Source organism: Ixodes scapularis, unplaced genomic scaffold (assembly GCF_016920785.2).
Source record: "Ixodes scapularis isolate PalLabHiFi unplaced genomic scaffold, ASM1692078v2 PGA_scaffold1__304_contigs__length_218370807, whole genome shotgun sequence".
NCBI classification, from domain to species: domain Eukaryota; kingdom Metazoa; phylum Arthropoda; class Arachnida; order Ixodida; family Ixodidae; genus Ixodes; species Ixodes scapularis.
Window position 1 is genome coordinate 74,285,816 of NW_024609846.1, and position 15,151 is coordinate 74,300,966.

The 15,151-nt window shown below is 42.0% G+C and overlaps 1 protein-coding gene across 2 annotated transcripts in view; it reads left to right on the forward strand.

The window, feature by feature from the left end:
- Positions 1–15,151, forward strand: part of LOC121835950 — a 34,980-nt gene that overhangs the window by 3,747 nt on the left and 16,082 nt on the right. For both annotated transcript variants that reach the window (XM_042290530.1, XM_042290531.1), the window contains exons 3-7: positions 1,491–1,589; positions 2,674–2,746; positions 5,439–5,509; positions 11,003–11,086; positions 13,740–13,824. In XM_042290530.1, coding sequence (XP_042146464.1) covers positions 1,491–1,589; positions 2,674–2,746; positions 5,439–5,509; positions 11,003–11,086; positions 13,740–13,824 — 412 coding nt within the window. The remainder of the gene's footprint in view (positions 1–1,490; positions 1,590–2,673; positions 2,747–5,438; positions 5,510–11,002; positions 11,087–13,739; positions 13,825–15,151) is intronic.

Consider the following 15,151-nt stretch of genomic DNA (forward strand, 5'->3'; position numbering starts at 1 on the left):
AGCTTAGTTATATCGGTCTATTTATGCAATATCGGCACGGTGATAAATACAAAACCAAGTCTGTCTAAACATTTCCTTTCGTAATACTCGGATTGAAGACACTGGTTTCGTGAGATCTAGATGCATTGGTACCTATAATATAACAGCGTATGACTGAAAAATCGGTTGCCGACAAAAGAAGGTTGGCAACCAATATTAAAATAAAGCCGGTTAGCGAGATTAGAGAGAGATTAATACTGGTGCAATATACTAGAATATGAACTATAGGTCATTACTGTAGCTGAGGAAAATATTACCCATGAGTCAGTCATGCGACGTGAAGACGGACATCGCGCTACGATTACCATTGCAACTGTCGCTGACAAAGTGATCATGCGGCATGGCGCACCACCACATCAAAATGACCGCGACGATTGGTATGGTAACTGTCGCACGATCAACGCTTCTATCGCGCAAGTGTTTGCTGCATCAGCTCTGTTACGTTTCTTACTTTCGCTGAGCAGCGTCTCTAGCGGTGAGCGGACCAAATTGAGGCAGAAGACGTCTGCTATGGTTTTCCCAACGAATCACAGAGGCTGTAGGAGCAAAGTGGGAAACTTGAGTGGCCGTGAATTAATATGTACAAAAGGTTTGCTAAGACCGCATATCGACGGTAAGTTTAGAGCGCAGCTCTTAGGCGCCCATTTCCGGTTTGAGCGGCGTCGCCGTCGCCGTCGGCGTAACCGCGCGGTGTATTATGGGAAATGTCCCATGATGCACCGCGCGTGACGTCACCTGACGTCACGTGGTGGTGCGCTGTGCCGCACTCGTGACGTCACTCGTGACGTCACATGTGACATCACGAGTGCGGGGAGGAGGGGGTTGATGGGGAGGGGGAGGAGGAGAGAGGAGGGGAGGGAGTAGGGGGAGAAGCAGGAGGAGGGAGAGGAGGGAGGAGGAGAAAGAAAACGAAAGAGGGGAGGAGGAGGAGAGGAGGGAGGGAGAGGAGGAAGGAGAAGAGGAGGAGCTTGAAGGATGGTGGGAGGAGGGGAAGGTGAAAAAGGAGGAGGGGAGGAGGACGACGAGGAGAAGGAGTCGCAGGGAGGATGAGGGGGTAGCCGGGAGGTAGCAGGTAGGATGAGGAGGCAGCAGGGAGGATGAGTTAGCAGGGGTATACCCTCCCCTCAGTACCCTGCCCTCCTCTTCCTCAAGAGCTGCGCTCTAACTCGGCGTTACAGGGAGTTGTAAACGTCTTTCATTTTTCTTTTCAGTTTTATTTTGTCGAGTTGATTTTTATTACTACGCTATATTGTTTAATTCTTCAAAGTATGCACCAACGATGGTTCCCATCGCCGCTTTAATGTGCTACATGGCTCTGTTCGTATAAAATTGTGTTGGCCTTAATCCGGCACTTTTTTTTGGCGATCTTCAGGAATATAAGAAATTTGCATTTTTCCCTTTTGCATGTCACGTTAGGTATTGATTATTTCTAACTGCATTTTTTTTTCAAGCTCGAAGTGGAAAAATATTGTTTCATAATGTGTAAGAACAAAACCAATGATTGGAAAGAAAAAACTACCGAAGACATTTCTGACGAAAGACTCTGCAATGTGAGATTTTTCTATTTGTCAATTTTTATACTAATACAATTAACTTAAGACATATCGTGTTTTAATAGCAGCTTAGGTAGCTTAAAAATGTTCAAAACATTAACTTAATCGAAATTACCAGCAAGTTAGGTGTGCAAGAAACAAAGCTGTACATTGGCGGTCTACATGCCTGTTATTGCGGTTTATATTTATGAATTTGTTCGACACAAAACTTAGTAGTTTCTTAGGCTAGCATTAAAAATATTTTATGTACGTTCTTCCACGACAATTAAGCAGGAAAACTAGAGTAAGCAATCTTGTAACTTAAGAAGAAAGTTCAATACCCCATCGTTTTGTGAGAGGTGCTCAGCTGCTTTCAGAGGGGCCCCAGGGATAAGTGTATCAATGACAGCCTTAAGAAGATGATGTTAGTGAACTTGGCAAATTGCCAAAATTTCCAACGCAAAAAAGTAAGTGGTAATTGCAAGAATATTTTGTTTATCTCTATGATAAACTTGTATCTGCAGAGTGTCCAGTAGTTTTTATCGGACTAATTAAACAAGCAGTCAGTATATGTTTCATTCTGAATTTATCTGAGAAACTTCATTTTATAATAGAAGGACCTCTTTATGATTGTCTCTGCAAATATTTCTCTGTCCAATCTGAAATTTCTTTCGACAACAAGGACTCGATGACGTGTTGACCCTTTAAAGGAACAGCATAAAACGGTTTCTTGACAGATCAGACTGCGATTTACGGCAGTAAATCGTGGAGTGAATCGGCAAGTAAAACATTTAAAATTACCGAAATACTTTCTCGCCGGAAGTAAAACAAGAAAAGAAACAACTTTATTTCCCATAAAATAACTTCCATCTAAGCTTTTATTTTTGAAACCATCAGATAGCATAGTAGATCATTGTGGCGCTTATTGCGACAGAAAAGCAGGTAGGAGAAAAATAAGATAAACCGAAATTGCGTATCTGCCCTTCATTTCGACAAAATAAACAACACAGAGATCCAGTCAACTTTTCATGGTGATAAACTTTCCCACCGATTTTTCTGAATAGACGTCCTATCTCGTATGTTTTCTTTTACAATTTCATAGTTTGGCGAATTTGATCCTCCAATACCTGTTGAGAATACTGGGAAATGCGTTAATGGATCTTGCAGAAATCCCGGTAAGTCGTTTGATTTGGAGTTTTCTTGTAATGTGTCGTGGGTATCGCGGAGCCTTTCACTCAGAGTACGCCTAAACTACACCGAACACTGACAAGATCTAACGTACTCAAAGTCCTAAGCGTAAAAAGCGCAGGGAACCAAAATTTATAAACGTAGTCTTTTCAGACCCAACTTAGTCTAGTAGATACGGTATTATAACGTATTTGATTCAAGGACAATTTATGTGCTCTTACTTTCGATTGCTGTCTTATAAAAAGAAACTGCGATATGAAGGGTGAGATTCGGAGTTGAGCTCCTGAATTTCCATTGCTCGGTTACTATATTACTGGGAGAATATATCTTGTGACAATTTAGAAGAGGTGAGGTGTGCGAGTGTGTAGGTTTGACTGGCGTTCAGGGTCAGCTAACGTACAGGCACCAAAAGCTTGGCCTTGCATTGAAGCAAGGAGGCATTCATCCTTATTATATGCGGGGTAATTTAATTCGGCTTTACAGATTGCTTCTAAAAAAGCCACGAGAGTTACACTATCGAAGTTAGTGCAGGTGAGTTATATGGCCAGTGGAAGATAATATAGAGGGCCAATCGTCAAAACATACAAGATAGTTAGCTAACACCTTATGATATTATTTTAGTTAGGATAATAAACATATGGTTCCAATTCGAAACTTGCTGAACGTCGTCAAAAACCACTTCATCAGTAAATCTTAACCCTTAGGAGGATTTGAAGCGTGTGAGAAATGCGGTGGCGCACTAACGTTACAACTGTGCAACTAGTGCAAGGCTGGGGCTGCAAAACCGCGGATGGTAATATCATGATCCACGTTCGATATATGTATACATATTCCCTGTGATATTTTTTATTCAAAACAAATTTTTAAGAAGGAGTCTTTACTGATACGTGAATGCCGTCTCCACCATATGTTTCTTGATCTCGGCGGACATTTGAGGGGCGGCCAACCGCCACCGTTTGGTGAGAAATTAACTAAAATTCGTTAATTAACTTTTTAATTATTGAAAATAGGCGCAATGTTTCAATCAAAAACTTGGTGAGCATCATTTAAAACCACTAATTTAGAAATTTTATTAAACTATTTGAGCGCAGTGGTGCTCTAGAGTTACAGCTCGTGCACCCGGAGCAAGGCTACCGGCGCGATAAGGCGCCCGCGCGATAGTTCCTTCTGTTATAATAGCCCAAGCTTTGTACCCGCTGCACGAGGGGTAACTTTAGCGCACTACGGCGCTTCTCACGCGCTCAAAGTATTTCTGAAAAGATTTAGTGGCTCTAAATGACGCTCAGCAAATTTTTAATTGGAACCATATGTCTGTTTTCGCTATTTAAAACGTTAATTAACAAATATCAGTTATTTACTCACCAGTCTGTGGTGGGTTCTGACCCTTAAATGTCCGCCGAGCTCAAGAAATATATAGTAAAGATGGTATTCATGATGCAGTAAAGACGCTTGTTTAAAATATGTGTCAAATAAAAAATGCCACCCAGTATATAAAATAAAAAGAACAACAAGATATATTTAGTAGGTACGGAGTCTCTGGGTGCTCAGAACGTTCTCCACTCTGCTACTAGGGTGAAAGAGTGCTTTAGAGTCCGCGTGAAACGGCTTTTTTCTTTTTTCACTAAGAGATACAGTTTATAAACATCGCGGAACTAAATGTGAGGTGAAATATTTTTATAAATAAAAACAGAACGGGGAAACTTATCAACTGTGGAGATGGTCCTTGGCTAAATTAGTGCATTTGTATTGTGGGGTATATAAGACTGAGGAGCAGCCAGCACGGTGCTGGATCATATGCACAGCGTTTCGTTATGCATGTATGGTGGTTGGATCTAGGCACATTTTTGTTTTTGCCCTTTAAAGAGAAATCAGACTTCGTTTGTTATTGCGTACTGATTGTGTTTGCTTAGTTAAGAGATAGAGCTTATCTCGTTAATCCTTTTTGCTTTCTGCCACTCTAGCTTTTTTTTTTTCAACGTAAAGGTGACCTTGGTTTATTGTGCAATCGTCCATTGTTGAAGGGATTTGGATGAACAAAATATAATCGTATTTACCTTAAGGACCGTAGTAAAAAAGTCCTGCTTCTCGCGCAACGCTGCTAATATCCCCCTTCCGTGTTGAACTAAGATATGCGGATGCAGGTGCGCCGTAGATGATCTTTATGTTATTTTGTAAAGACGTACACGTTACAAAAGCCAAATTCATCACTTCTATCTTCGACAACGAAATCTTGCGAAAACTACTTCGCGCAGCGCATTAATAATGCGTAAAGCGTCCTTTTTTGTATGTGACAACATGTATAGAAGCTATACATACTCCTAGTGCTTATGATATAGGAAAATTAAATGTCGAGTCACTGGGCCTAGGACCCATGCATGGCGTCTGATATTATGCAGAGCAGAGCCCCTTCACATGCTCAGAACGAGTTCCACAGCCTAGCAGACAAAGCCAGCAGCGTGCAGAAGGAGATTATTGAAATGGCCTATGGTAGGCTCTTTCGATTTACTTGCACCGGTGCAGAAAGGTGTAGGTCGGTGTACTTCCGGTTGTACCTTCAAACATATACCCGAAGTACACTACCATATATTTTACTGCACCGCTGTAGAAGGTATGGGTACATCAAACGAACCTACTGACCACGTTTAAAAAGCAACAAAATTTTTTTTTATTTTGTTTCAGATAGCATTGCGAGGAGAACAAAGAAAGAACCTGCCTGTTTTGATTACGAGAGGATGATGTATGAAGGCGAGGTATGAACCTTTGTAACACTTACCACCCAAGCAAAAGAAAAAAAAAAGATTTCAGAAACTTTTGTTTACGTATGCGCGGTGTCTGATATTTCCAAAAGAGAGCTATTGCAGATGCTCAGAGGGTTCTTTAAAGCCAAGCATAGACAAAGATGGCAGTGTGCAGAAGGCGATCGTTAGAATAACCTGTTGGGGGCTTGTTTTTAACGGGTCGGACAGTGCTTCGCATGCGTTCGGGAACTGCCAGCTATTTACCACCCACAGCTGAAGGAACGCAGGGTGTGCCGAGTCCCGAGCATTTCGTTTTCGTTTCGCACCAATGAGATTGCAGCTTTAGCGATTAATAATAATAATAATAATAATAATAATAATAATAATAATAACAATAATTTTATCTCTACAAAAATTTAAACACAATACAAGATACCGGTCTACCCAAGCCAAGTGAGGCTTCTAGAGCAAGGCCTGGCAAGTCGGGCAGCGCAAAGAACCAAAGAAGAGAAGAAAAACAAAGGTAAAAAAAGTAACGGAACAACCAATACTAGCATAAATATGAAAGAAATCGATACGGCGATACTACAGTGTATATTTGTCAACGTTTGTTTTCCAGGTTTCTCATCGTGTTTGCATTGAATATGTCCTCATGGAGATTGTTGAAACTAAAAGGCAGATAATATGAGCGACCTCTTTTCTTATAGCGCATAAAGCATTGGGAGGTCATAAATTGCGCAGCGTGACGAAGACGTCTACAAGGGTTGAAAGGGCGCTTAAATTCGTCAGACCAAAAGTGGCGGAGTATAACACTTTTCACAAAAAGGGAAGATAAATTTGGCAATCATAAAGATGTGAAGACATTCCCTTCAGAAAGTTCACCGAGTTGTACCCAACGCTCTTTAATAATCCCTTCAAAATGCGATCAACTTTAATGTGCCACAGCTCGGTGTAGTTTACAAGTATCGTAATTCCATACCTAAGAATGCTGTAGCCACGGACGTTCGCAACAGATTTCCTTAGAGCAATAGGCATATAAGTTATATTATTAAGAAGCATACAGCTAACGTTTCGAAGTTTTCCACACACGTAAGATCAATGTGGATTCCACGACATGTCAGAGCCCAGGCCCCAGGCCCGGCCAAAAACACTACAGCGGGCCCAAATAAGATAACTGTGACTGCCCCGCGTAGCCTACCATTGAAAGGCAAAGAGCAACTGTTACAGGCCTTCACCCAGACATGAAAGACCAGGGAAATCTCAAAAGAATGAAAAAACTCATAAGTTATCCCCATACCGAAGCTCGGCAAGCTATTAGATTCGCTTAAAAATCTCAGGCCAATGTCACTAACACCTAACATATGCAAAATCATAGAACGGATGATGTTGGTCGGAGTCAGCTGGCAGCCGGAGTACCAGGGAGAAAACAAGTCGCCCACGTTGTCTCTGTTCCAGACTGGCTTTCGTCCTGGCCTTAGCACTATGGACAGCCTCACTCTCATCCACAGGGATATGCTGTCCGCACAACACTTCACCACTCCAAAAACAGTCGTAGCAATCCACGTCAAGAAGGCCTTCGATCCCACTCCCCACTGGGTCGTAATTTGGGGCGCCAGCAACAAAGACCTCTGAGGAAGATGTCGCCACTTTATCAGATCCTTCTTGAACTACCGAACCTTCTCGATCCAAAAGGAAACCACAGAGGGCGCGAGACGAAGCCTGACCATAGCCTTAGCAGAGGAGTGCCGCAGGGGGCAGCAATATTACCGACACTCTTTAATATGGTGGTGGCCGACCTCGCCTTTGAACCAGACAAGCAGAAGGACCTCGGTTACACCATCTACGCGGACGACATCTCATTGTGGTCAGTGAAACACACGGTGGGAAAACAAGAACAAGCCCTGCAGAACAGACTGGACAGAATCCACAATTTTTTGCAAGTCGTCAACATGAAGACGTATGCGGAAATAAACAAATTACACTATGATTGCCAATATAAGAGAAGAGAAAAGTGCGACACCATGTTACTACAGGTAGCAGAGAAAACTATACAGAGGACGCCGGAAGTCAAACGTCTCGGCGTGGTTTTCCAAGAAGATGGCAGAGCCATAAAGTGGTACGAGGAAACAAGGAAATATTGGAAGAGCACCATCAACACCATTAGAATGGTCACAAACAAGTCCCGGAGGGGGGGGGGGGGGGGGGGTAGGCGAGGCGACAAGGTGCAAGTGCTGCGAAAACTTGTAGGGGCGCTACTGATGTTCAAATCTATGTATGGCTGGAATTACCTTCAACTTTCTCGCGCAGAAAAAGAAGGGCTTGAACGGCTCAACAACAGCGCATGGCGGCTCATAACCGAGCTCCTGAAGTGTACCAAGTTGGAGGATCTAGAAGTAATATCTGGCTTTAACAAACTCAAGAAAATAGCTGCAGAGGACAGGCCTAGCCTAATCCTTCGCATGTATGAAATGCCATGAGGAAAGAAGATCCTAAAAAAGTTGAGATACAATCTCTACGTCCCCCCCTCCCCCACCAGCTTATAAAACCGCAGCCCCACCCTGGGAAGACATACGCATCACAAACTTGAGACCGATTCCGCAAAACACGGGAAAACAACATACTAAACTCAGGGACACTAGTGCAAGAAGCCACCTCAGAGAAGGGAACTAGGAGGAAGACTCCAGCAAGTATATCTATTACACCGACGCCGCAATAACACCAGGAAGCACTGGTCTAGCGACGGTCAACACCACCAACGGGAACCCGGTAGTCTAGAAACTCAAGGATATTATCGCCCCCAGAGAAGCAGAACTCACGGCTATCCTTATGGCCATGGACAACGCCGATCCGCAAAAGGACTGCCTCATTTACAAAGACTCAATAACCGCAATCAAGTGGTGCAGAAACCCATCCACCTGCAGCGAAATGTTCAAGACCATCAAGGCTAAAGTCATGAACAGACAAGGCAAAGTACAAGTGAGGTGGGTCCCAGGCACTAGGGAATACACACGTCGTGTGTATGTGAGGTGGGTCCCAGGCACTAGGGAATACACACGGTGACGAAAGAAGGCACGAGGCCTTCTTTCGTCACCCCCTTGTTACCTCGGCCGGCGTGGCCCATTCCCGTGCCCCTTAGAGAAATAAGACCCAGCAGCACTCAAGGCCGCTGAGCAGACAGCGCTACGGGAGAGAGACACGGGCACCCTTAACTGCGGTTAACTCAGCTTTGACTGCTGTTACGCGGTACCACAGTTACCGCCGTATATATTCCTTCGGACAGATACTTCAGAAGTGAAGAGCGCGCGTGCACTGCTTTGATGGGTGCTCAAGACGCTCCAGCGCACCTTCGTCCATAGCTTTGACCACATAGCCGCAGAATGTTGTCTGCAAGTATTGTGCTCTATCTGTGGCTTAGCGTAACTGCAGTAAAGTGTGCCTGTGTAACAAGGGTATTAGAGTATTGGCTCAGCGTTAGTGCTTATTGCTGAGCGAGTGGAATTAGCGATCATTACTATTCGAAATCAAACCGCAACTTTCTGAGCTTTCGATATGGTGTCGGGATGCTCAGGGGATATCGTTTTGCTCCATCGCGGACTGCTTTATTATTTCTAGGTAGGAGACAATATACCGTTTCCTGCGATTTCAGATAAATCCTCAGGTAAGTGCACAATGAATATAACCACCGAGATGTCTCAAGTGAGGCTACCTCGAAGCGTGGCTTATAATTTTAGTGGCACTAAATTTGATGCGTTGTAGAAGCGCTGATGCAAACGCAGTCAACACCCTGGCGGACACGAATATTGGGGGCTAAGATCATGCCTCGTATATCCCCAGTCATGCGTCACCAGATGTCAAGTCGAAATTCAGGCAGCGCGGTCAGCAGCAGCAGCAGGCAAGAAAATGGTCGCGCGAAACGAACCAACGCAGCAGTGAACGCGCTTTGAGACGTTTCGACGGAAGGATACGTGTGATGACGTGTGTGCTTGTGTGGTTAGTCACATGCTGAGAAAGTGAACACTGGATTTTCTATATTTGAACGTCAAACACGTTTTAGAACCTCCTCCCCTCCTCCCCCTTCTGGCGGTGTGCCAAAACGTTAACTTTAATTGTCGAAAAAAAAACGAGTCAGCGAAGGTTGTTGCTGAGCGACACGAATATGTTTCCCGATAACTTGTGTTGTATTATTTTGACAGGGCCGCGGAAAACGTTATACTCGAGTTCACGCGCAGCTGCTGTTAATATATTTTCTGGATACCATGACGCATTTAAACATTGAAAAATCGGTGGCCACCTGTTTTCTCGGGTTGGGTAAAAGGTGAAACTAGTGTACGATATTTGCATCGCAGCTCTGAACAAAAATCACTAATACTTGCAACATACAGTACTTCGGGATAGCGTGCTTCGTGTCTGATGACTGACTGATGGGCACGCTATGTTCGCCGTTGACTGCTACACTATTTTCACGGGACGTAATTCTAGCGTACTTTTTTAACTTGGCGCCATACCAGCGTGATGACGTCACATGGAGGTAGAGGAGACTGTTCGCAGGCCTCGAGTATTCTAGGTGGTGTAGACTAGGTTGTCCTTGTGGACATTTTGGGGGCGTCGTTCCATGTTGGTTACCTGCACTTGGCATTTGTTTCATCCGCTGTTGCTCATCCTTGATAGTGAGGGTACATAGGCTGATGTTCTCCTCTCGTACCTTTCTGCAGAGGAGTTGAAATTATGAAGTTAGCATTATATGATAACTGTTGCACTGAGCGAGTACTGTAAATGTGCCTGCGTCTATTCTGTCGTGCTGAGCTTAAAAAGTCGTATCGTGACCGCTCGCTATCAAGCGGACGGAGTGTAACAAACGAAATGTTTCGGTTATGTTATCATAATTATATTATAAATCGTGGGGGCATAACTTCGTCTAAATCCTTTGCAAAATGAAGAACAATACACGACAATATTGGTGTGTGTCAGTGTCTTTATTTATATTTATATCATAAATATGTTTTCCGGTTGTATTGAATAGGAATACGAGCATCACCATGGAGGCCCCAGCTTCTCATTTTCACTAAATATGTATTTTTCATGTTTTGTTTGGTTTAAATTTGAGTTGTTTACGTTTATCGACTTCCCTTATTAGAGAGTTTTAGTAGGTGCCTTGATAGCTGCGATAGCAATACCCGATAAAGATACGATGCATGCGAAAAGACGTCAGCGGATTATCGGGTACTTATCGGAAGTATCAGAACGATCTACTAAACGTCCGTATGGCCGCTTGATTTTTGACATTGTTTCTTCGTAGACGTCGTGCATATCTGCGACGTATGACCTAACACTCTAATGATGTGCACGAAGCAAAACTATAAAAATACGCCAAACAATCACGTTGACAGAAATGAACAATACAAAGCAGAAAAATCAACACAATAAAAATTATAAATATTATTTTGCTTTAATCCTTGTCGATTGTAAACAATCAAATCTTGCGATGCGTTTTCTCGTGTTTTCTAGGAAATAGCAGTAGAGTGCAAAAAAACTTGCTATATCAATAGATGGCCTGAAGATATAAACCTGGAAAACGGGGAGAAGTGTGTGGTGAGTACTTTTCCATTGTGTGGGTTGCTCAACAGCGTCCCCTTGACGTTCGCCTGCGATTACCGCCTTGCAACAGGGGCCAATGAATTTTGAAATGGTTAACTCAACCTGGACTCAAAATTTGGGGGTTGCGTAGTAACTAAAATAAACTGGTAAAATATCAAACGGATGTTACTGCATACTGATATATCGTGCTAATTACGAATACTTGTGATTGGTTTAGAAGATAAACATTTATTACGGTACCATTTAAGCGTCCAGGTGGTGCAAAGCTGTCGGCCAGATACTCGTGCATTAATCACCTCTGTCCATCTTTCTTACGATGCTGCAGAGCGCAGGCGTACTGAACAATATAGGAAAGTCTTCGCAATGCGCGATACATTAAACATCTGCTCTCGGTGATTTTACTTGACACAGACGAGGGAGCACAGATCAATTGGACAAAGCAACATTATTGGCAATCATCATAAAAGCGCTGCCAAGCGAAACTGTGATCGCATGTTAGATTGCGCTGCTCGCCCTCCTTTTATTGTTAAGGGTAACATTTAGCAAATGCACCGGGTTGGAAGGACAGCAAATAAAAAAAAAAAATAAAAAAAAAAAACGGATATCGAAATGGGGGAAAGAACTAAAGGGAACAAGACAGAGAGAGAGAGAGCGAGATAGCGTGTAAGAAAGGCGAAAACGTCGTTCATTATGCGCCTGTGCGGCGATGTGTCACCGTCGTTGGGGAGAGGGAAGTGTAGGTAAAAAGTGAATAGTTTAGGGCAAATATTAGAGATAGCTGTAGAAGTCTAGCTTCTTTGTAAGCGTGAGAAGTAAACATTATTTGAATGTCAAGCTAAGTTCAGGGAAGAGTAATTATTTTTATTATTCCTGACGTGGAACATTACAAGCGGCGTCACCTGTCACTCTAAGTTAGAGCATAACCAAGCCTACGGGCTAATGACGTCAATCAAGCAGCGGCAAAAGGCAACGTCCCAGCGTTAATAACTTTCCCGTGCCTCTGCGGTCACCGAATAAACTAATCATGCGCAGTAAATGTGCTGTTCCTTTGTGTTTTAATAAATGTGTTGGCGTTTGTACGCCATTCAGCATTTGACTGCGCGCTGACTTATGCTAAAATAGAGTATATTTGTCGTACTTTAAAATCCTAGCTAGGTGGGGCTTGCGAACTCTAAAATTTTAAGTTGAAAGGTTTAGCAGCATTTATTTATTCATCTATTTATTTTCTCATATGTGTACATCTTTACAAGTTTCGATGGTCGATGGCAAGGTCACAGTCAAGTATATAAAAAAATAATATCTTTAATTTAAAAAAAAGCTATATTTTTGCCCCACTACAATTAAAACAACAACAACTTAGTTTTACGTTTAAATCAAGTGTTACTAGTCTTTTAAGACGCGTAATCTACTCAATATATTTGCTTAAATGGAGTTATATTTGCAGCTTTTATTTCTAGAGACCATGAGATAATGACAAGACCAACTGCTCTACCTTTAGCGAATTTTCTTGTGAAAACAAGAACCACATGAACATCGAAATAAAATGCTACAACATTAGTATCCGGTACACATTTTTAAACTGGGAAACAAGTGAATTCAGATCATAAATATGTAATACTATTTTTGTACGAAGGTCGATCAAGTTTTTGAATTTTTTAAGGAAGTAATATTTACTAAAGTTTCCGAATCCGGAACTATGTGATGGTTATTTCCACGAACAATTTAGCTTGCCTGACTGCGTGTTTTATTTATCAAACGCCGGGCTCCTCTCCTCCTGAGTAATTTGGTATGAGACTCGACCTTCTGTCTCCCTGATGAAAGCGTTGCGTAAACCATGTTGGATTAACCTGAGAATGGGCTAGAGAGGAACCATCAAAACGTAGAAGAAACAAAAAATTGACAGGAGGTGTCGTCCTGTCTATTTTTGGTCTCTTCTGCGTTTTGATTTTTCCTCTCTACCCTAGTCTTAGGTTAATCCAACATGGTTAATATTCACCAGCTCGTCTGCACCCTTACGATATTTTCGTTGCATAAACGTCTAAGTATTCCAGGCTCGCTTGTAGATGACGGAAATTGTATCTATGCATGCAGGTAAGACTTCCGGGCATTATGGAACAAAAGATGCGCAAAAAAGAAAGAGAACAATATGCCTAAAAACGCGCCCGCTTGAGATCTCCTGAGAGACCATAAAATATTTAAGCAATGAGAATAATGATAGTGCAGACTTGTCACTGGCTATCAGCCTGAAAAATGAGAATCTGAGAAAATATTTGTACGACATCTGAGAGATGCCTAATTTTTCATCAGTAGCTCTGGTTTTCCTCATTGAATCAACATACTGCAAGCATGGAATACATTTTAAATGTGCATTGTGAGAAAGATTTATATTGGGAACATGATCGATATAATTCTGTGACATATAGGTTAAAAAGTTTGCATTTACCTATTCGTTTAATCGTGCCCGAAGTCACTTTGCGTTCATTATTTTGGTGTTGCTCCGGAGCGTTTGCCAAAACCTTTGCCCAGTATGGTGGCGTCATTATCGGTAAAAAAAAACAACAGATAATATTGTTTAGCTTAAAAGCTGTTCCATACAATCCCTGCCCTCCCTGTTTTTTTGCCCCTACAAGTGTCTTTTCTTTTTCAGTACAAAAAAACTTCCGAGTTTTTTGGATTACGTGAAAAAGTCGCTGAAGTTGGGACGTGCCAAAATGGAATGTGTATTAGAAAACGTGAGTGCATAATTTTTGAGTACTACACGTGATATCATAATACTGATTTCTGTAGCGAATGTGAGAGACGTGTATACCTGTTCAATGAGAAAACTTTATCAGCAGACAAAGGCAGGCAATGTCATGTTTGCCTTTACGAATACAGTACAACAATTCAGCAAAAATCCCAAACAAGCAAAATATATGTCAATGTCTGTATAAAACAAAAACACAAACAAACACTCTAAGAATCAACCGCATTGGCGTAGTATAAATACAAGTCCCTAAGATGGTACAACATTTATTCGCGTCTATTTCGTATGATAGACCTGCGGGCCTCGTAATGTCGCGTGCTCCTAAAATGGGAAGGTGCATGTTTAAAAAAAGTTACATAACATGCTTCAATAATACTGCTCTATACCCGGTTGTGAAAAAAATAAGTTGGTCCCAATTAGTTGCTTGCTTCATTTAGGAAAAGTTGCAGCTCTTATAATGAATATATGTTTCGCAAAAACCAGTGCGATAATTTTTGTCTCCGGTGTGACTACCTAAGTAGGTGGCAACCTCTGGTATATGAATTTGGCTGAATTCGCGAAGACAACTGGCAGAATATATGTACGTGACATTATATGAATTACCCAACTACCTATACCATATATGTTGGCATTACGATAACGCATGTTTGAAGTAACCTAATTTTGTATGAAGTTGAAGCCATCTGTTTTTAGAGGAAGCTTTTAAAACAAACTGCCAACCTAATGTCTTGGTCATCTTGGCATTTTGGCCAAGATGTAGCCCTAACGAAAAACAAGTTTGAGTAAAAAATTGTTTTTTTTTTTTTGAGCTGTAAGCTTCCGCATCTAGGTGATTCACAGCCCAATATCCAACCAAATGAAGAGAGTTGGTGGACTATTTTGTCCGCTGAACCCATTTCGCGTCGCGGACGCCTTCAGTACTGCAATTTTAAAAGTTGAATTTTATAACGCTCTAGGTTTTCCGTCTATCAGATCGCAGTGCTATAATATTTTGGAATGAACATTACAGCGACAAGCGTTTAATGGAATCTGTGAATGCAGTTTTCTACGTTCGCGTACATTTTTATTCACAGATTTCGAGCAGCCGAGGCTCAGGTCGAAGTATATGTTTGTGTTCAAATAGTTTTATGAGTGCGTTGTCCTTAAAAGACAATGGGATAAAATACATATGTTCCTTTGTTGGAGCACTTTCTCGATTGTAATTATACCCTCATAAAAACAAGAGTTCATATATGACTTGAATATTAAGCCATTAAGTTAGGTCGGGACTATGGCTACGTTTGTTTTCTAATAAAAAATATAAAAGCATGAAA